This window comes from Oncorhynchus nerka, linkage group LG15, assembly GCF_034236695.1.
Source record: "Oncorhynchus nerka isolate Pitt River linkage group LG15, Oner_Uvic_2.0, whole genome shotgun sequence".
Taxonomy (NCBI): domain Eukaryota; kingdom Metazoa; phylum Chordata; class Actinopteri; order Salmoniformes; family Salmonidae; genus Oncorhynchus; species Oncorhynchus nerka.
Window position 1 is genome coordinate 73,248,151 of NC_088410.1, and position 22,566 is coordinate 73,270,716.

At 45.6% G+C, this 22,566-nt stretch overlaps 1 protein-coding gene across 2 annotated transcripts in view; it reads right to left on the minus strand.

The window, feature by feature from the left end:
- The window catches only part of LOC115143271 (ephrin type-B receptor 2-like), a 156,523-nt gene that overhangs the window by 66,306 nt on the left and 67,651 nt on the right, over positions 1–22,566 (minus strand). For both annotated transcript variants that reach the window (XM_029683491.2, XM_029683490.2), the window contains exons 2-3: positions 17,263–17,342; positions 6,229–6,913 (exon numbers count right to left, since the gene is read on the minus strand). In XM_029683491.2, the coding sequence (XP_029539351.2) occupies positions 6,229–6,913; positions 17,263–17,342 (765 nt within the window). The remainder of the gene's footprint in view (positions 1–6,228; positions 6,914–17,262; positions 17,343–22,566) is intronic.

A 22,566-nucleotide genomic window follows, 5' to 3' on the forward strand; every position in this document is an offset into this window, starting at 1 on the left:
TAACACACCTGGTACATTCATTAGCCCTATGTCAGGAATGGAGAGCAGATCTATGTCAGGAATGGACAGCAGCTCTATGTCTGGAATGGAGAGCAGCTCTATGTCAGGAATGGAGAGCAGCTCTATGTCAGGAATGGACAGCAGCTCTATGTCTGGAATGGACAGCAGCTCTATGTCTGGAATGGAGAGCAGCTCTATGTCAGGAATGGACAGCAGCTCTATGTCAGGAATGGACAGCAGCTCTATGTCTGGAATGGACAGCAGCTCTATGTCTGGAATGGAGAGCAGCTCTCTGTGCACTTGTTAGAACAGACCAACTGTATACAAAGTATTCTGCTTGAGTTACTGTACACTGTATGTCTACAGTAAAGTCTGTTAAAATGTTGACCCGTGTACTTATACCTAACTGACAAACAAGGTCGCTTTAACTGTAGTTTTGTCAGTCAGACACACAATCCATCCCACTTCCTAGTTGTTTGCTGATGGAAATCAGTGAAGCCTCTAACAGGACATGAATGAAGACATCTGAAGGAGCACATGGGGGCTGTATGGAGAAGGCGCCGTCCTGTCTCAGTAGCAAAATGGCTTGTCCAGTAGGACGGCTGTCTGAATCAGGGGTTGTAGGGGTCATTCTCCTATACCTCTCTCACATCAGACCACTGTCTGAAGCATGGGGGACCCAGGGCCAGGAGGGGCCACAGTGTCGAGGTGTTCAGAAGCAGAGCCAGGCACTGGGTAACCCTACTGCAGGGTCAAGATAAAAGGAGCGCTGTGCAGAAAATGGTCTGGACACATTGCATTCCAGAGATGGTGTGGGATAACAAGGACAGACGAGGGATTGGAACCACCGCATGAGAAGCCATATCGGGTAGGACCCAACACGTGCACGGCCATATGGAACAGGTTTACATGGCGAATAGGCCGTGATCTCTGAGCTGGAGGCGATTCGCAGACATCTCACCTGGAGTTATCACATTCCTTTGTGATGGATGTTTTTGGAGAAAAGGGGTGATACCCTCTGTGTTTGTGTGTGTGTGTGTGTGTGTGTGTGTGTGTGTTTGTATGTGTGTGGGGGGGGAGTAAATGGTTACTGCCCTGTGTAGTCTGCTGTTTAGATGTGTGCTGCGCTCAAAGAGACAAAGACAAAGACAGAGAAAACACCTGGTCAGGCTGAAATCCCATCACAGTTGAGAACAAGGAATAAAGGAGTGTGACTGCTCCACAGAGTCTCTGTGGTAGTCTAAGACATGTCCCACAGCTCCAATGTTCCCATTCTTCTGCTACACTATCTACCTCATGTTCACAGACCACACCATCGACCTACAGTATAACAGCCCCTCAAATCATGAGACAGACCTTCAATTGAAGCATCCATTTGAAAATAATCAACCAGTATTTTCTATGTCAGTCAAATACTGTGATGAATTACAGTACATACTGAGTGGATGTAAATGTGGATTCCTTACTTACATACTAAAATGATTTCATCTGCGACAGTATAATCACTTTATATGTAAAGGAAACGATTTGAAAGATTTCCCCGTCTCTCAGAATCCTGTGCCTTTGTTTGCACACAGTGCAGTAAAATCCTTGAGGGGGTGTGTTTGTTTTGCATTTGCCTGGATCTAGAGCGCAGGGGAGAGGTGTCTACGCGTACACATGGCTGTGTATTCCCCACATGTGCTGTTAGTCAATTAGTGCTATTATTAAAGGCAAGGGCATCCTGGGAAAAGTAGACGCAGCAGAGGTGCGTCTGTGCTGATTTCCACCATTAAACCCTCTTTGGATGCAGAGCCGGGAACTCTGTCAGTGGGTTAGGGAGTCATTTCCTGGCTTGAAGCTTCCCCCTACTCTCCTTTTCTTTTTCCATGCAATCATGCTATGCCATCCCAGGGCCCACCTTCCCACTCAATCCCCTCTAACTCCCTTTATCTACCATTACATTTGACTGAAGGATTACTAAAGCTCTCCTCATTAATCTTCTTGCCTTGGATGTGGAACAGCAGAGCTAGCATCAGGCAGCTCAGCCCACACTACTGACAGTACAGAGGAGACCTCACCACATCCAAGAGGAGGAGAAAAACACCTTCCTGTTCCTCCACAATCAGCAGCCAAGCTCACCATTACTATGAGGAGAAATGGTACATTTTAAAACTAATTCTTGATACCGACTCTTTCTGATGGTGCATTATTGAATGTTTTGAATCTGTGAGCTGTGCTGAATGTAGCATGTCCATCCCGTTTCGTCATGGCCTCAGTCTGTGACAGTCTGTGAGCTGTGCTGAACGTAGCATGTCCATCCCGTTTCGTCATGGCCTCAGTCTGTGAGCTGTGCTGAACGTAGCATGTCCATCCTGTTTCGTCATGGCCTCAGTCTGTGGCAGTCTGTGAGCTGTGCTGAACGTAGCATGTCCATCGTCATGGCCTCAGTCTTGACAGTCTGTGAGCTGTGCCTCAGTCTGTGACAGTCTGTGAGCTGTGCTGAACGTAGCATGTCCATCCTGTTTCGTCATGGCCTCAGTCTGTGGCAGTCTGTGAGCTGTGCTGAACGTAGCATGTCCATCCCGTTTCGTCATGGCCTCAGTCTGTGGCAGTCTGTGAGCTGTGCTGAACGTAGCATGTCCATCCCGTTTCGTCATGGCCTCAGTCTGTGACAGTCTGTGAGCTGACCTGCTGTCTTATGTTTCACACTGGGCTTTTTCTCTGCATGTCATTGGGAGAGAGACCATGTAGTCTTCTGTTCCTCACATTCTACACCCTCAACTGTCATAGATGTCAAGCAGAACTATTTGTTGTGGTGTGTTGAATGCTTCCTTTTATATCTGTGCAGCGGGACACGCCTGTGTAAACTACGCTGGTGATTTTACAGCATTCCCCTTCTTCAAACGGCACTAGTTAAATAACTACTGGGTTATTTAGTGCTGCTAGAAATGATGTTACTGTCAATGTGACTTTTGCGTCTCTAACTGAACCTGCATTACTCAATAATATGAGACACACTCCCACAGTCAAGACCATTAAAGCCACAATGGCATGGGTTAGATGATCAGATTACAATAAAAAACACACATGGGCATTGTTAGGAAGTTGTCCACCCTTGAACATGGCTCTTATTGTATCCATCTAGAGAGAGATGGAGTATTTCAACTGAAAGGCAAGGACGAACAGAACCCCATGTGTGTCTCTGTGGTGCACCATCTCCTGGAGCTCTGAGGGAAATCAGATCTCTCCTTTCAGGGCCCATTCTGTTCAAAGACCCTGGTGCGGTTCAGGTTCATTTACTCCCGGCACTTCTATGAGAAGTAACTTAATCTGGTTAGTAAGACGATCACGGGAAAAATGCCCTGCAATTTAAGCAATAGCACTGTCTATTGTCAATATTTTGACCGATTTCATGTCAAAGTGTGATTATTTGTGGAGGGCCCTGCCAAGGATTTAATTGATACATGTGTAATTCCAGGTTTTGTTGCTGAGGTATTGGAACAAAGCGTCACATTATTAATAAATGAGCAGGACAGCTCTTTCATCTCGGCTGTTCTATTATTTTCTGTCTGCAGTTCCATAATCCCCTCTGAAAGAGGATAGTGAAGACTCCCTGAGAGGGCATCTTTCACAAATCAACTCATTATCTAAACATGAGCAGACAAAAGTGCATCTTTCAGGAATGAAGTCATCACTGGCCCCAGTCTCACACTGCAATATCAACTTTCAATGTGAAGAAAGATTACACACGTCGATTGATTGCAGGGCTTGATCAAAAATCTAAAAGGAATACCATACAATGGGCAAGTAATAATTTAATCTTTAATGATTTGATTTTCTTCTTTTGCAGCACATACAGTTCTCCTTGTATGCACTGAGTCTCATGACTATTGTATTGGCTCTGCCAACGTTTTGCTGCCTGCCACGGCTCCTGCTCATAAAGCTTTAATAGTTCGCTGAGTGTGGCTATGTGATCGGGGAAGACCTAGTGACACAGAGAAAAACTGTGTCTGCTTGTGAACACTGGGAAGTGATGTGTTTGTGTGACCTTTGACCTCACACACACTCTCTCAGTACAGCAAAGGGGATGATGAAGATGAAAGACTGCAATGAATTAAGCTTTTCTTGGATGGCTAGCCTCTGTGATTAACTCGGATTCTTCCCCTGTTGGAGAAATAGGAGAATGATAAGGAACTGGGAGCTGAAACACTTCCACCGCCCAGCATTCTAGTAGTGAGTGATTGAAAAATGTGCATTTCCATTGAATGGCCATCAATTTAATTGTATAATCCAGTTTCACACAAAAGCACAGTGATTGAGAATGCCCCTGAGACATTCCTATCCGCCAACGCAGTGACTTACATGTAGGTCAAAAAACAACCAGATTTGTGTAATTATGCAGGGGTTTCAAATTAGAGCAGCTATCCTCCGTGTGCCTTTTATTGGTGCGTATTCCTTAAGGAGGGCCTGTGCATGTCCTCATTAGCAGTCATTGATCAGAGGTACTGTTTGTGAGGAGGAAGACGGGCTATCGCCCATCGCCTTCCCTCTCTACAGAGCCAGAGCTGCTGGGGGCTGTGGGCTAATTACAGAGGCAGCAGTACACCGGCGGCTAGAACACAGGTGGGTGTTTTAGTGTGCCTGCCGGCTGGCTGCATTGCTGTGTCAGCGTGGGCCCTGTCTGCAAGCTGCAGGCTGATACTGCCCCGTTCTGCTGTTAGTCATCAGGCTCTCTGAGCACGTCCAGCCAATACCACCTGCCGCGGAGCAGACGGGCGTAGCAGCACAGGTGAGGTTGAGCACAGTGATGTTGTGAAATGGTAAATCGATCTGGACCTCGAGTGATTCCAGTCGAAGAGAAGAAAGGTAGGAGGTAGGCGTTTGGAACAAATCCTCTCTTGTCCTTGTATATGAAAGACATACATTTTTGGTATACCCAGTGGGTGTGTGTGTGGTAGCTTACTGACTCAACACTGCATTGCACCTAAAGCGATAGATGCTACTATTCAGCTTTGATCTTATTTTGGATGTTTGTGTTTTCTTTAGAAACAGTACCACTACGCTTATAAACTCAAATCAACTTCACCCTCCACTGTGAGAAAATGAAATATGAACCTCTTTACAGCCTTTTCCATCAGAGTTGGAATACGGAATGAGAAGACCTGTGACACAATGATTCAATGTAATATATTCACACATTCTACGTGCATTAGCATTACAGCTTCCCATGAGGTAAAGTCATGCATTTAATAGAATTCTCCCAGTCAGGGAAATGGTTTCCATTCGGTGTAGATTTGAGCAGGGTTCCACAACTGGAGAGAGCAGGGTTCCCCAACTGGAGGACTTCATTAGGCCCCCAAGTTTTCTGAGCAAAAAAATAAGATGATTTTTTAAAATGGTTTTATTGTTGGACATATAAGACTGTAAAAACACCAGTAAATCAGCTCCAAATTATTTTAATTTTGAAAATCCCCTGGATAATAGAGAGATATGCAGTATGTGATTGTGTAAGCATGGTTTGAAATGAAGTTTTAGTAAAGTATTATATTTGTTTGTGATTCTTGCGGTCAATTTGCAGTCTATAAATGATTTGTAATCATGTTCTGGCCCCCTGACATCCGCTCAAGAATAAATTGGCCCGGGGCTGAAGCTCGATGATGATCCCTGGTGTAGTGTTGAAAGTAATAAATATTCTGAAGGAAAAGTCTCTCCCAGCTATGACAGACCTATGTGATTGGAGTCCAAACACCTGTGATCTGACAGTCCTCTCCTTTAGAGTGCTTTAGAAATGAACAAGACATGTTCTATATCTGCCCACTTCAAAAGAAAAGCCATATTATGTCAAACAGTATATAAGCCATAACCTGGAGCACATCTGTTACATATGTGAAGTAATATTCACTCGTTTGTTATTGGAAAAACTGTGGAGTGATCATTCATATGAAAATGAGACCGTAAAGCCAACATGTACTATCCACTGTGATGTGTGATCATCCCATCCTCCTGTTTACTTATTCAATATACATGGCCATATTTTAAAAGCTTAGACTTTCTGTTCATATGGAATAACCTGATCCCTAGAGCAGCATGAAGTGCAGTATGCAGACAGGTATTAAGTACAGCATGTATTCTCTGCTGTTTGGATTACTCTGTTATGAATCTACAGCTGACTAGGTTTGTAAGGTTAGAATGTCCATCTAGTCTGGCTAACAGTGTTAAAGAGAGAGAGATGAGGGTGGCCCTTACCTCTACACACAGTCCCGTTCTCCACAGCCTCGTGGCCAGCCTTGCACATGCAGCGCCCAATAGGCACCATCCACTCGCCATCGCCGTTGCAGTAGAGCTTGATGGGCACGTCCACCTCCTCCCCGTTGGGGATACACACGCCACGCGATGCCACTAGAGAGGTGCTCTCCGCCCCCGACAGGGTTTCCTGGAACACAGCCCCGTTCTGGATGACGCGGGCACACTTCCGGTAGAAGACTCGCACGGCGATGAGGGACATGCAGCCGCCATAGTCCTGGAAGGCCAGGTAGAATCCGTGTTTGGACACAGGGCCAAAGCTCCGCACCTCTGTGTTGATCTTCATCACCCGGCCACCCAGGTCCACCTGGGAGAAGCTCTCGTCGGCTGCGATGGTGTCCACCTTGATCCAGGGGTTCTCCATCCAGGCCGGGGACACCTTGTTGGCCGTGTCCGAGTCTGACTCATAGTAGTACAGGTTAAAAGTCTCTTTACAGGAGCCGGGCACGTTAGGGATGGAGCTGCAGTCTCGCACGGAGAACTTCATCTCCACGTGGATCCGCTGTGCACCCCGGCGCCGGATGTACTTGGTGCGGACCCAGTTGTTCTGGTTGTTGTCGAACACGTTGCACACCTGGTAGGTGCGGATGGTGTTCATGTTCTCGTCGTATCCACTCACCTCCTCCCACTGTGGAAGAAGGACACAGAGGTAAAGTGTTACTCAAATGTAGACATAACATACACTTTGATAATGTGTCCCTGTGTTGACCACATGCTGACCGTATATTTTGAATGGTAGGTTTAGTAACACATCAATACCTCCAATTCTTTACCTCTACCTCACACCCAATGGCAAGTGTGCCCAGCATCATGGCTACACGACAACCTAACCACAGATAAAGACAGGACCATCCTGAGCAGCAGCGGTCCCAGTCAGAGCTGAGATTACTGTGCAGGAGATGGGGAGTGTACATTATGGTCAGGGTGTAATCTGCTCCCTAACATTGTTTTGTTGGCACAGAGGGTTGTTGGCAGTGAGGGGTGTCATCTGTCAGTGCCCGCTGGAGATCCCACTTGGCTCCCTGTATGAACCTGGCCTGTTTGTTTCTCTCTACTCTACTCTAGGACAGGACCATGCATTATTTAGGCAGTAGAGAGCAGGTGTTAAACTCTGCTCATTACACAGCCAGCAAGGCATTATAGTGCCACCTCCTCTCTGGCTCCTCTATGTCCTCTGGCCAAATACAAAAAAGGAATCTATTTGCATAAAGTCACTGTCGGAAGAAGCTCTTCAAGGGTAACAAATACAGGAAAAACAATCCCCCGGTCTAAATACAGGAAAAACAATCCCCCGGTCTAAATACAGGAAAAACAATCCCCCGGTCTAAATACAGGAAAAACAATCCCCCGGTCTAAATACTGAGAAAAAAATCCTCCTCTCCAATGCATGGGTGATGCACCCAATTTTCCTGTTTTTGAAATACAATGTGTTATTGAATACTACAATAAGCAAATCTCCAAATTAGTCCAGCACCAACACATCAGTTATTGTAAATGAAACAGATCAGTCATTGTACCGAAACACATGCATGACATGAATTTAACCCTAATCTGAGTCACACTCCAATAAAACATAGAACTGGGCTAATCACATTACACAGGTAATTATCTGCAAACAGAGAGCAGATTTCACTTTGTGTGCTAGCGATACCTTTCATTTCAACACACACACACACACACACACACACACACACACACACACACACACACACACACACACACACACACACACACACACACACACACACGCGATATAGTAAAGCGGTCATATGCAACCTCTGCTGTTACTGCAAAGGACTCCAACCACCGTGACCTTGACCTGACAAGTTCATCTGAAGAGAAAGCTTTTCTTAACACCAAAGCCTCTTCACACTAGTCAGCTGCACCCCGTGCTGCCTTTACCCCAAACCCCTCTTATCCCTCTTCACTTCACAGCTGACATCATTTCCTAAATTAGTACCCACTTAACAAGGATTCTGACAGAGGTTTGACGGGTAAGGAGGAGCGAGTCAGCCCTCATGTTTAAGACCCACGTTCTATCAAACACTCACAGACTAATTAGAGCTTTTCTTCTTTATTCCCATTTCTATATTATTCTCTCCAGGCAGACAGACATCATACCAAATATGTACAGTTCATTAATAGCAGCTGATAGATGTAAAACATTTAGTAACTGGAGGGATTTGAAGGAGAAGGGTATGAAGAACATGTATTATTGTAATACTGGCGCTAACTCAAAACTATTAAGATTGTGTTTGTAGACAATGATTAAAGAGACCTTGGATGTGATTCAACCAGATGGTAGCTATATGTCTTCATTTTGATGACACACATCTACAAATCTTTTATAATTCTGAGAATGTATCAGATATGGTCCATTAATATGCAATAAAAGATACTCATTAATACTGTAAGTGTATGAATGTTAATGTTGACCAAAATGGGGGCCTTGATTTACAGTTAAGAGACATTCTGGGAGGGGCAATGTGTTGGTCGTCCCATCTATTCCCCATCCAAATGGACAGAGCCATCCAGGGTCATGGGCAGCCATTGACCTTTCCACCTCCATTCACAGAGTGACACTCTTTTCAGACAGAGGTCGTGGACCGATTAAACAGGAAAGGACAGAGTGTGACGTTCTCTTGTTCTGAGCCCCAAGCATCGCTCCATCAAACTTAAACAATGTGAACTGGGGTTGGGGGTGGGGCAGTAGCCACTAATGAGAGATAGTGACTACGGGAAGGGGGAATAGGGCCAGGCTAAAAAGACCCCAAACAAATGTGTTTTGATGGAGGGCCCCTTTTAGTCCTGTCACGGCTTTGCTGCCCTGCTTTCATCAGAGCCAGTGGAGGGAAGCAAATGGGACATAATAAGAGGCCAGCGATCAAGCGCCGAGTGTGAAATAAGAAGAAACGTCTTCATTTTCACAGCTTTTCCTCCCGGTACTATAGTGGGAGTGAGGCTGCAGGGCAGTCATGTGTTAGGTAAGGTGGTGGAGTTGATTGTGGTGGGGGGGTGGAGGGGTTCATGGTGGGGTTGGTTAAGAAGGATGAAGGGCTCTTTGAGGACGCTGGGAATTGTAACACTAACTCTCTCTCCTTTGAGATTGTTTTTACCACACACAGACTTGTTTATCTGAGTCCAGGTCTATTGAGAGGGGGACCATCACGACCACCATGTAGAGCATCTTGACTGGATGTACTGTTGGCTACGTAGCTGGATGTATGCTATAAAGCAGGAGACAATTTAAAAATCAAAACAATTATTAGTTTTCCTGTTTGCTTGATAACTGTCAAAGGCATCATTCAAATAATAATTGAATTCACAGTTACAACATCTGTCCTACGTGAACAAACTGTCAAAACAAAGGAAACACCAACAAAAAGTGTCTTAACGCCACGAGCAGCCAGAACAGATTCAATGTGCCTTGGCATATATTTTACAAGTGTCTGGAATTCTATTGGAGGGATGCGACACCATTCTTCCACAAGAAATTCCATAATTTGGTGTTTTGTTGATGGTGGTGGAAAACGCCGTCTCAGGCGCCACTTCAGAATCTCCCATAAGTGTTCAATTAGGTTGAGATCTGGTGACTGAGACACGCACACACAAACACACACAAACACACACAAACACACACAAACACTTTAAACCCCCTATGCTCCTTTGTGACCCCTCTTTTAAAGTCACTGAGATCTCTTCTTCTAGTCATGGTAGCCAAAATAATAGGCAATTTGGCATTTTTATACATGACCCTAAACATGATGGGATGTTCATTGCTTAATTAACTCAGGAACCACACCTATGTGGACGCACCTGCTTTCAATATACTTTGTATCCCTCATTTACTCAAGTGTTTCCATTATTTTGGCAGTTACCTGTATATGTCAAGGTGTAACACACAGAATCAAGATATTCTTTCATAGCACTGCATGAGCTTCCATCTGCTGAAACACAACATTCATTTATGGACATAAAGAGCTCACAGACTGAACAAGTGAGAACTTGCAATCAACAACACGCCAGAGGAGCTGCTCTCTTCAAGGTCCTGTGTTCTGGGGTCACACGCTCACATAAAGGAGCTCCTTCTAATGGGGTGTCATTGGCCCTTAGTGCTCAGAGGTTGGCACCCAAACATAAAGAGGACCATCATAAGTGGGGCGCCAAAGTGTCCGGGGTCGCATCTATGGTCTTGAGGGTCGTACCCAAATATAGACAGTCATTACAGGGCTAGCGGTGCCACTGTGCATTCTGCTGCACTGCTCTACTGAGTGTGAACGGGATGTACAATGGGTTAGGCAATTGTTGGCCATCTTTTCATTTCAGCTAAATAATGAGTTTAAATGCCACTTATCCTTATGATTCACATGAATGATAAATGACCTTAGAATGAAATCTGATGAATGTGCTCTGTATAGCTATGCAGTTCTCCTTAGTATGCAGTTTGGAAAAGTACACAATGTGTGAACTGCCAGCCACTTCCTGTAGCTGTATGAAATTATAGAGCATGCTAGACTCAGAGAATGAGGTTCTGGATTGTTAACTCCCAGTGCTGCCAGCCACTCCAGGATGGGGTTAAAGTTCAGCTGACCTTCAGTCTCCCTGACAATGTGTCTCTGCTGTAAAGCCAAGCAGAACACACTGTCAGAGATGAGTTATAGAGTAGACTATCTCCAAAGCACAAACTATTCCCAAAAGGAAGCTTTTTGCTACATTAAATGATCCAAAATAAAGTCTTTATGATCTCTAGGATGGACTTTTGTGTCTAACTGAACCTCCTTCCTGGGGTGGAGTGGGCTGGCAGGGTGAGCGGTCTCCTGAGCCATTTACATCATTCAAAGGCCACAGTGGCATGCATGACACAACATGAAATGTGAACTTCATTTCTCACGTCTTGTCATTACAGTATGAGGATCGACCCAGGATGGCTGAAGCATCAGAGAACAGCTACACACATACAAAACATTCCAGCACTCTGTCACTGACAACAAGTAAATAAATAATTCACATGAAGGAGAAAGAATCCAATGGAAATCTCCTGGGGCCAAGTTGTCCAATTTGCAGTTGTGGGAAATCTGTTAGAGTAAGAGTGCTGTGCCCTAAGGGGACAGGGCAGGACAAATGACACCCAGTCTCTGCATTGAGTTACAAAGAGGGGAACAAAACGAGCCAAGTACTACAGGAGTCCCAGCCACATGGAGGGCACAGAGAGAGAGACACACAGAGAGAGACACACAGGGAGACATGAGTAGAACGGTCTGCTGCAGTCAACTTCAATTACCATTGTCCACTTGTTATGTAAAACATGTAAAGTTAGACAAACAAGCTTCTTATTGCCGCTTTAATCCCCTTCAATCTACATAAGGATCGTATTTACATTTTTACTTTGGAGTAAATTAAAGACATGACAATATAATGCATGCCAAGTTGCCAACCCGGGATTGACATTTCAGTGCTCATATAAAGTTATAACCACACAAAGATGTTTTCCCCCATGATGAAGAGGTCTTAAAAAGGCAGGATATAGTTTTACAGACCAACTTTAATCGACAATCATACTAAATTAGGGGTTACTCTATTCTAATGAGTTCCATATACTTAAATATGCTTTAACATTACCATTTAGGTAAGGAAATGGCTATATGCAAAGTCATAACCAGGATATGTCATAACCAGGCCTTTTTTATGCTGAGTAAACTCTTTAAATGACAAAACCTGCCATTTAAGGAAACTTGTTGTGAATTGACATGCATGGCATATAGGATCTTATAAAAGACTTCCATATTTCATATTCCAGTCACTGAGTTCATTATAGCCTGGTTATAGAGAATGTACAGATCTATAGATCCCTCAAATGTCTCTAAGAAGTAGAAGATTTTAACTAGTCTAGTGCCAAATCCACCACTGCATTTGAAAAGTATTCAGACCCATTGACTTTTTACAGATTTTGTTACATTACAGCCTTATTCTAAAATGGATGAAATAGATTTTTTTTCATCATCAATCTACACACAATATCCCATAATGACAAAGAAAAAACAGAAATATTCTGTCTACATACGTTTTCAGACCCTTTACTCAGTACTTTTGCTGAAGCACCTTTGGCAGCAATTACAGCCTCGAGTCTTCTTGGGTATGACGCTACAAGCTTAGCACACCTGTATTTGGGGAGTTTCTCCCATTCTTCTCTGTAGACCCTCTCAAGCTCTGTCAGGTTGGATGGGGAGCGTCGCTGCACAGCTATTTTCAGGTCTCTCAAGAGATGTTCGATTGGGTTCAAGTCCGGGCTTTGGCTGGGCCACAAGCACATGCTGAGACTTGTTCCCGAAATCAATTCTGCGTTGTTTTGGCTGTGTGTTTAGGGTCGTTGTCCTGTTGGAAAATGAACCTTCACCCCAGTCTGAGGTCCTGAGTGCTATGGAGCAGGTTTTCATCAATGATCTCTGTATGTTGCTCCATTCATCTTTCCCTCGATCCTAACTAGTCTCCTAGTCCCTGCCACTGAAAAACATCCCCACAGCATGATGCTGCCACCATCATGCTTCACCGTAGGGATGGTGCCAGGTTTTCTCCAGACGTGACAATTTTGGTTTCATCAGACTAGAGAATCGTGTTTCTCATGGTCTGAGAGTCTTTAGGTACCTTTTAACAAACTGTCATGTGCCATAAAGGCCTGATTGGTGGAGTGCTACAGATATGTTTATCCTTCTGTAAGGTTCTCCTATCTCCACAGAGGAACTCTGGAGCTCTGTCAGAATGACCATTTGGGTCCTGACTAAGGCCCTTCTCCCCTGATTGCTCAGTTTGCCCGGGTGGCCAGCTCTAGAGTCTTGGTGATTCCAAATTACTTCCATATAAGGATGATGGAGGCCACTGTGTTCTTGAGGACCTTCAATGCTGCAGAAATGTTTTGGTACCCTTCCCCAGATCTGTGCCTCGACACAATCTTGTCTCGGAGCTCTACGGACAATTCCTTTCGACCTCATGACTTGGTTTTCGCTCTGACAACTGTTGGACTTTATATAGACAGGTGTGTGCCTTTCCAAATCATGCCCAATCAATTGAATTTACCACAGGTGGAGTCCAATCAAGTTGTAGAAACATCTCAAGGATGCTCAAAGGAAACACGATGCACCTGAGCTCAATTTCAAGTCTCATATCAAAGCTGTTTTTATTTTTAATACATTTGCAAAAAACAAAAAAAAACATTTCACTTTGTCATTATGGGGTATTGTGTGTAGATTGATGAGGGAAAACATTTATTCAATCGATTTTAGAATAAGATTGTCACGTAACAAAATGTGGAAAAAGTGAAGGGGTCTGAATACTTTCAGAAGGCACTGTATTAATGACTTATTACTCTGATTCTGAATTTATCATTACTAAAGCAGAATATTAAATCAAAGTATTGCACCTAGGACTAAAATGCGCTGTGGCCAACATACCTTTACAACCACAATCCAGTTCTGTGTTATGGAGTCAGACAGAATATTTCTTTACTGAGCCCACAGGCCACATCATTAGGCCTTAATATATAAAGACCTCAACATCCTCTCCACATAATGGGTGTTTTTAGTGCAATGTCTAGATTAATTTGTAACTGTCTGCAAAGTCCGGAGGGCCGCACTGAAAATTGGTTATATTTCTTTGCCATCAAAATTTCTATCGTTTTTTGAATTTTTGATGCACCCTGACTGTCTAGTGATTATTAGCGAGCTGGACAATCATGAAACTGTATGAATATAGGTCCATTATAATTTCTACACAGTATCAATTTGGTTTTAGTCATTTTAAAGTTCACTTTTTTAAAAAAAAATCTACTCAAACCGCCAGCAGGCCGGATTGGACCCCCTCGCGGGCCGGTGCTGTATGTTTGACACCCCTGGGCTAGAGGCTAGAGGTGATATTCCACAGCAGCTCTGTGTAGGTCAGAAGGCCTGGTGTTCACAGTTCTCTCAACTCCCACTTAGGGGAAACACTGACCACTTAAACTCTCCGCTACTCTGCTTTGTATCAAAACAGCCTCTCCTCCCACTGCCCTGCCCTGTGCACAACAGACCTTCCCTATTCTGCCTGAGGCAAGTAATATGTTATAGTTGACTAAATATTACATGGAATCTTAATCATAACATATTTCAGGTCTTGGAGGCAGTTTCAGCTGCTGCTTTAGTTGAACTGTTATTCTAGGTAATACAGGGCTGCAGCCGCCACTATAATAAGGGGTAAACTGACTCTGCAACAGATGGGAACACACCTGGAGAGCACACATAAAAGTTGGTTTGTTCATGTTTCACTGGAATGTTAGGTTATGTAATGCTACCAACACCTGGAAAGTGAAGAACTATGTATTTGATTTTTTTTTAAATGTATTTAATTCAATGTCCATTAATTCAATCTTGGGAGAAAAATGTAAACCATCTAAGTGAAATGGTACCAGCGATTTTGTATCCCTATTGTACAGTTGACTATGTAACACCTTATGATATATTTCATGAAGCTCTACAGAGTAGTGAAAGGCCAAGTGCTGGTGTGGTGCAGTGCTGAATGTTACTGATCCGTCAGTTAAGCCCGTAAAGCCATGCATGTGTAAGACAATAGCTACTGTAAAGCATCTATGACTTGTATATTGAGCAAGTCCAGTAATCACACCTGTTCCTTTTGTGCTGGTCCACTTGGGAAAGCGATGGCCACATGAGACTTCACAATGGATTGCGTCCTCATCCAGTTCCATAATTTCCCCATAAAACCCCAACGTCTGAATCGGATAGGTCTCGTTCGTACCTGACCAATCAGGGCCTGAGAGGTACTTTGGCTCTCCAATCACAGGGAAATGAATAAGAGAATCCTCAACACGGACATCGCATAATGTTTCATCTGAGGTAAAAAAAGCTTTTCATAATCTACCTGTAGAAGCGTGCCCCTTATAAACTCGTCTGAAGCTGCAAGAGTAGACAATTCTAGACTTTGTGTCTAGCATAAAGGGATACAGGACACTAAAAGCTGACTGGGGCTTGTCTTTGATGTGAGAATTGAGACCCTAAAGCGTTGATGCTGATTAATAAATCTAATCAGGGCAGATATTTAATCACTGGCCTTTTCAAATGTTTGATTTTCAAGTCTGAAGTTCTGACTTATTCATATAGATAATTAAATATATTTTTCTGATTGTTTTGCTAAACCTTACATTTTGTAAAGATGAAAGGGAGACGTGACGCAAACTACCTGTAAGATTCCCAGCCTCGTTAAGGGGGAAATGGCAGCGCTGGTTCTGTTTAGATTGAATCCAGAGCTGGTAGAAGAATACACCAGTCCTCTTTGTTCTCTCATATTAATTGTAAGAACTAGCAGGGAAGAAACAGCATGCCCTCAGGTTGAGGGAGATGTTGAGCTCAATTATTGCAGAAGATCTTTGAAGTTGCACCAGTTGACTGTTGAAGCCCTTTTTTCTTCTTCCTCCTACTTTTTCGTGCTTAAAGACACACGGCATGATACAGTATAATTCAAACCAGCCTGGATACCAACCACAGAAGCATAAATAATTGAATAAAATAGGGAGTGGTTTTCTGAAATGCACCAGCAAATAAGTCTACAACATATTTCTCTGTGTTTTGGACCCAGTCTGAGGAGTCTGGATCATGTGGTGAGGGAAGAAGTGTAGGAGGCTGAGGTTCTGGTTTCGGCTGGCCCGGAGAGGGCTCGGCTTGTGTGTGGCTAGATGAAACCAATGCCTTGGCACACCGTGTGGAAATAGTGTGCATCAAACGCTGCTAGAGTCCATATAACACACAGCTTCATGCCTTGCATATGAACAGAAGTAATTAGCAATGCATTTATGATTGTACAATATGACATTCATAAGGCTAGATTGTGTGGTGCAGTGGGGGCAGTTCAGGTCAAAGTGGAGAAAGTGGAGACCATTAACTCAAGGTAAACCTAACCAAGCATGTAGCCAGTTAATATTAAAGACCACCGCAATACTATGGGTCTCAATTGACCTCTACAGAACTTCTTTCTTTTTAAAGCACCAGTAGGCAAAGTTTAACACCAACTCAAAACCTCTCCCCTGCAAAGAGAGAGAGGGAGATCATTTTTCAAAAAGCTTGAAGATGTTTTCTGAAAGAGCCCAAAAGCCCACTGTTAAATTTGGATTATAGTTTCTCTCGTGATTTCTGCACAGCTTTACGATGTGTTCTTTCTTATAAAGACTTGGCTCACTGTGAAGAGAGCTTTCTGAGATATTAATGGCCTTTGACCTTGACGTGAGAAATGAAAATACTACCAGTACCACATCTGTCACAGCAGTCAGGGCAGATTTACTGATAAACTTGAGTTTGACACCCAAAAGTAGGGAGAAATAATACTTTCTTTTGGGTGTTAAAAGTCCAATGCAGCTGTTTTTGTCTTAATATCAAATCTTTCTGAGTAACAATTAAGTAATTTACTATGATTGTTTTCAATTAAAGTGGTCAAAAGGAAACAAAAATAACTTCTTAAAAAAGAGCAATTTCTCAAGCAAGAACTTTGCTAAGATTGTCTAGGAGTGGTTTGAGTTGGGAGGGGAAACCTGAAAACTAGCTGTTATTGGCAGAGGTTTGGAACTATTTCCTATTGGTCTATTAACTAATTTAACACCTAGTGATGTCACTCCATCACATCAAAACTCCATCCCACCAAAACAGATTGAAATTGCAGGTGGTGGTTTCAAACCGTTTTTACACTAAAAGGGTATTATCATATTTTTTAAAACATTTTCACAGTATTATTCCAACCTCAGTGTGGAAATATATATAAAACACAAGAAAATCACATTTCTGACTGCAGTGGACTTTCTAAAACCAAAGTGCATCTGTAACTGAACATGTAGTGTACTGTAGTATTGCTGCATCTGCATGCAAATTAATAAATCAGCAATCGAGTTAATTAAGTAACTCAAATGAAAATTCAATGACATCAAGTAGATGATGAGGTAACACTCACGCTGTTGTCACTGGAACCTGACACGGGATAGACTGTCCAGCCCAGCTCAGCTGTCGCTGTGGTAGAGTCCATTAGTGTTTCTGTGGAGGAGAGAGGGCGGTCAGACAACTACCTTCAAACAAACAATATACAGTAGCAGCAGTGCACATTTACAGCAGCTGAGCATAGGCGAAGATGGGAGTCCATTAATGAGTCCATCCATTCAAACCCTGATCAGATATTATTTTGATTCATTGCAATGAAAATATACTTAATTTTTCAGTCTCAAAAATACTCCTATTGTAGATGGTATATTTCCAGATAATGTACCTCCATTATCCCCTCTGTCAAAGATGGCAATGCTTTTGTTTGAGACCCGGGCATATTTGGCTACATGCAGTAGTAGTAAACAGAGGGGCATAGTGTGACCATCCACATGGAAAAGAACAGATCACTGGGTTCACTGGAACCTGGTCAACTCTACCACAGCCACCAAGCTACTACATGATAGGTCAACTTCCACTCAACAGGCACATGCTTCTTCAGTTCTACCCCCTGGCTTTGAGGGGCAAGCGCACTCTAAACGAGCTGGATTAGCTGGTGGGGAAAAAACACCTCTGGTAATTAGGGTCAAAGAGATATGTCTCCTGTTTGTCATGAAGTCCTCTCTGGCCAGCCAATGAAATTTCAGAGGCAGGCCAGGCAGGCTGTCCTTCAGAGCCTTCTCTCTGAGGGACACAGAGGGGAGAGGGAGGGGGGAAGAAGGAGGATGCTGCAGGCCTAATGAATTTCCCCTGCTTATTAGCCCCGCAGCACCAGTGTTGAGCTGGTGCAGATGGAGACAACATTCATCAGGTGTTAGGCATCAGCTCCGACTCCAAAAGGGCAAAGAAAGATGTATGTAACTCCTCTCGACAAGCTAGCTACTAACCATAAGTTACTGTTGGTGATTGGTAGTCTAAAGCTATTTTTCAAAGATGTATTTGATATTCAGTAAAAACTAGAAGTATTTTAAAAAATGCATTCTGTATGATGTCAGAGTTCCCTTTCGGAAATTGGATAAAAGAACTATCGGGCTAATGATCCGGGTGGTCTGATTCCACAGTGCAGTATGGCTAAACTCACACAAGAAAGAGAAAAGCACCCAATATAATTTAGAATGTTCCCGCATTTCATAACACGTGGATTTCCTCTTTATATTCCAGAGGAAACCAAAGCTTTTAATTAACAGGCTCCACATGCCGCAAATGTATTTTTAGGAACTTGCCGAATCTCAGAGCCTCACCAATATACACAAAGCATAATAGCACATTTCACATCCAATTCAGTTATCACAAAGCCCAAATCGTATAATTAGGCAGAGGAGGCTGCGTTTGTGCTGCCATTGATAACCTTGCGCGACTCCGCAGTCTACATGGGTGTTAGGCAGTGAAATGGTAATTATCCCCCGTAATGATAATGATAATTAGCTGGGGAGTAAAGTGAGAATGATGAACCCCTTGGTGGTGGTTTAGAGAACAGGGAGGGAAGGAGTGAATTCCCCTGATATGTGAACACAGACGGCCCACTTCTCTTCCCTCCACTCCCTCAGTCAGGCTCACACACACCTGCTTCCTTCCATCAGAGACCCACACGCTGGACAAGTAGGACCTTACCCAGAAAGACTGATCACCTTTCTCCCTCCTGCTGACTAGACTTCATAGCAGGCAGCCACACCAATTCATTACCTACTGCAGTACCGAGCGTACCTCACTGAATCACCACCAGCACTGTTCAACCCCGTCATCAGTCCTCAAGCTCCCAGCAGGCAGCACAGTGGAAGGACATGGCCACTCAGCCAGACACACTGTCCATTAATCAGGGAGATGAGGTGAGAGTGGCCAGTCAGAGTGGAGAGAGGCCTCTGGGCCAGAACAGGGAATGGTGTGGCAGCAATGGAGCCTGGAGAAGCCAGCAGACCAGGACTGACTGTTTATACTGAGGTCTGGAGGTGACTACACATTCCAGCCTGGGCCTCTGGCTCAGCTGGGGGGTCAAAGGTAACCAGCTATATTTCAGAGTTATATGAGCACATGGACGATGTCAGACCTTCAACTTTTCAATATGGCTGTCTATTTTTACTAGACAGACTCGGCTTCAACACTGAAGGTGCATGAATATGCAATGAGACCTGGGAGTTTTAGAAATGCTTACAGGCCTAAGAGCGCTTCCTAGAACACTTCCTGAGAGTAAGCAAGGAGGGTTTTGTCTTGATCTGAAACCTCCCTGAGAGAGCTGTTTGAAGTTACAGAGGGGCCAAATGGGAGGGGCCAGCGGTGCTTCAACAACACTCAGTTTTCTCAGAGCTAGGAGTTGATGCAGCCGCAGCCTCTCAGCTTTCCACAGAATGCCATCACATTTTACATTAAGATTAGAAAGAGCAGCTGTTCACAAGCCCATTAACAAAATGAGCCCCAGAACACATACGCACATTAATTGACATGGATCAAGACGCTTTTAGGCCTGGGATTATTGCAGTGGTAATTGGTTGGTCGGCAGCCACATTCTAATGACAAAAAAAGGAGGAGTACCTGGTATAACTTCTATTTCTAAGAAGTGTAGGAGAAGGTTTGTTGCAGAGCAGTGTGTTCCAAATGTATTACACGCCTCGTTAGCAGATGGGCAATACACAATGGTGGTGGATGAGAAAGCTTCCTGCACACACAGTAAAGTGCTTTGAGACCAAGTGAAAATACAATTAATTTTCATTCATAGAGTAGGTTTTCAAGGTATGTGAATTTGGTACATTGCCAACCCTTTTAATCCAGGCACAGTGATTCCCCTCCAGGTCTACAGAACAGGGGATGCAACAGAGGACAGGAAAGAACAGGACAGGACAGGTGACCCGCCATAGAGCTCTATGTGTGTGTTTGACCACACATGTGCTTGATTTGGGTGGGTACAGTGTGAGTATGCTTTAACTTGAGGCGAGGAGGTCAGGCTTTGAGAGATGGATGGCCAATTAGTGTGTAGGGTTGAGCATGGCAGTCTGACTGATGGATGCCAGGGAGGGAGCTCTCCTTATCAGCTCCAGGGTGTACCATCTCATCTCCCAGCTCCCACTGCCCTCCTCCAGGGTGGACCATCTCATCTCCCAGCTCCCACTGCCCTCCTCCAGAGTTGACCATCTCATCATCCAGCTCCCACTGCCCTCCTCCAGGGTGTACCATCTCATCTCCCAGCTCCCACTGCCCTCCTCCAGGGTGGACCATCTCATCTCCCAGCTCCCACTGCCCTCCTCCAGGGTGTACCATCTCATCTCCCAGCTCCCACTGCCCTCCTCCAGGGTGGACCATCTCATCTCCCAGCTCCCACTGCCCTCCTCCAGGGTGTACCATCTCATCTCCCAGCTCCCACTGCCCTCCTCCAGGGTGGACCATCTCATCTCCCAGCTCCCACTACCCTCCTCCAAGGTGGACCATCTCATCTCCCAGCTCCCACTGCCCTCCTCCAAGGTGGACCATCTCATCTCCCAGCTCCCACTGCCCTCCTCCAAGGTGGACCATCTCATCTCCCAGCTCCCACTGCCCTCCTCCAAGGTGGACCATCTCATCTCCCAGCTCCCACTGCCCTCCTCCAAGGTGGACCATCTCATCTCCCAGCTCCCACTGCCCTCCTCCAAGGTGGACCATCTCATCTCCCAGCTCCCACTGCCCTCCTCCAAGGTGGACCATCTCATCTCCCAGCTCCCACTGCCCTCCTCCAGGGTGGACCATCTCATCTCCCAGCTCCCACTGCCCTCCTCCAAGGTGGACCATCTCATCTCCCAGCTCCCACTGCCCTCCTCCAAGGTGGACCATCTCATCTCCCAGCTCCCACTGCCCTCCTCCAAGGTGGACCATCTCATCTCCCAGCTCCCACTGCCCTCCTCCAAGGTGGACCATCTCATCTCCCAGCTCCCACTGCCCTCCTCCAAGGTGGACCATCTCATCTCCCAGCTCCCACTGCCCTCCTCCAAGGTGGACCATCTCATCTCCCAGCTCCCACTGCCCTCCTCCAAGGTGGACCATCTCATCTCCCAGCTCCCACTGCCCTCCTCCAAGGTGGACCATCTCATCTCCCAGCTCCCACTGCCCTCCTCCAGGGTGGACCATCTCATCTCCCAGCTCCCACTGCCCTCCTCCAAGGTGGACCATCTAATCTCCCAGCTCCCACTGCCCTCCACCAAGGTGGACCATCTCATCTCCCAGTTGCCACTGCCTCCCTCCAGGGTGGACCATCTCATCTCCCAGTTCCCACTGCCCTCCTTCAAGGTGGACCATCTTATCTCCCAGTTCCCACTGCCCCCCTCCAAGGTGGACCATCTCATCTCCCAGTTCCCACTTCCCTCCTCCAGGGTTGACCATCTCATCTCCCAGTTCTCACTGTCCTCCTCCAAGGTGGACCATCTCATCTCCCAGTTCCCACTGCCCCCCTCCAAGGTGGACCATCTCATCTCCCAGTTCCCACTGCCCTCCTCCAGGGTGGACCATCTCATCTCCCAGCACCCACTGCCCTCCTCCAAGGTGGACCATCTCATCTCCCAGCTCCCACTGCCCTCCTCCAAGGTGGACCATCTCATCTCCCAGCTCCCACTGCCCTCCTCCAAGGTGGACCATCTCATCTCCCAGCTCCCACTGCCCTCCTCCAGGGTGGACCATCTCATCTCCCAGCTCCCACTGCCCTCCTCCAAGGTGGACCATCTAATCTCCCAGCTCCCACTGCCCTCCACCAAGGTGGACCATCTCATCTCCCAGTTGCCACTGCCTCCCTCCAGGGTGGACCATCTCATCTCCCAGTTCCCACTGCCCTCCTTCAAGGTGGACCATCTCATCTCCCAGTTCCCACTGCCCCCCTCCAAGGTGGACCATCTCATCTCCCAGTTCCCACTTCCCTCCTCCAGGGTTGACCATCTCATCTCCCAGTTCTCACTGTCCTCCTCCAAGGTGGACCATCTCATCTCCCAGTTCCCACTGCCCCCCTCCAAGGTGGACCATCTCATCTCCCAGTTCCCACTTCCCTCCTCCAGGGTTGACCATCTCATCTCCCAGCTCCCACTGCCCTCCTCCAAGGTGGACCATCTCATCTCCCAGCTCCCACTGCCCTCCTCCAGGGTGGACCATCTCATCTCCCAGCTCCCACTGCCCTCCTCCAAGGTGGACCATCTCATCTCCCAGCTCCCACTGCCCTCCTCCAAGGTGGACCATCTCATCTCCCAGCTCCCACTGCCCTCCTCCAAGGTGGACCATCTCATCTCCCAGCTCCCACTGCCCTCCTCCAAGGTGGACCATCTCATCTCCCAGCTCC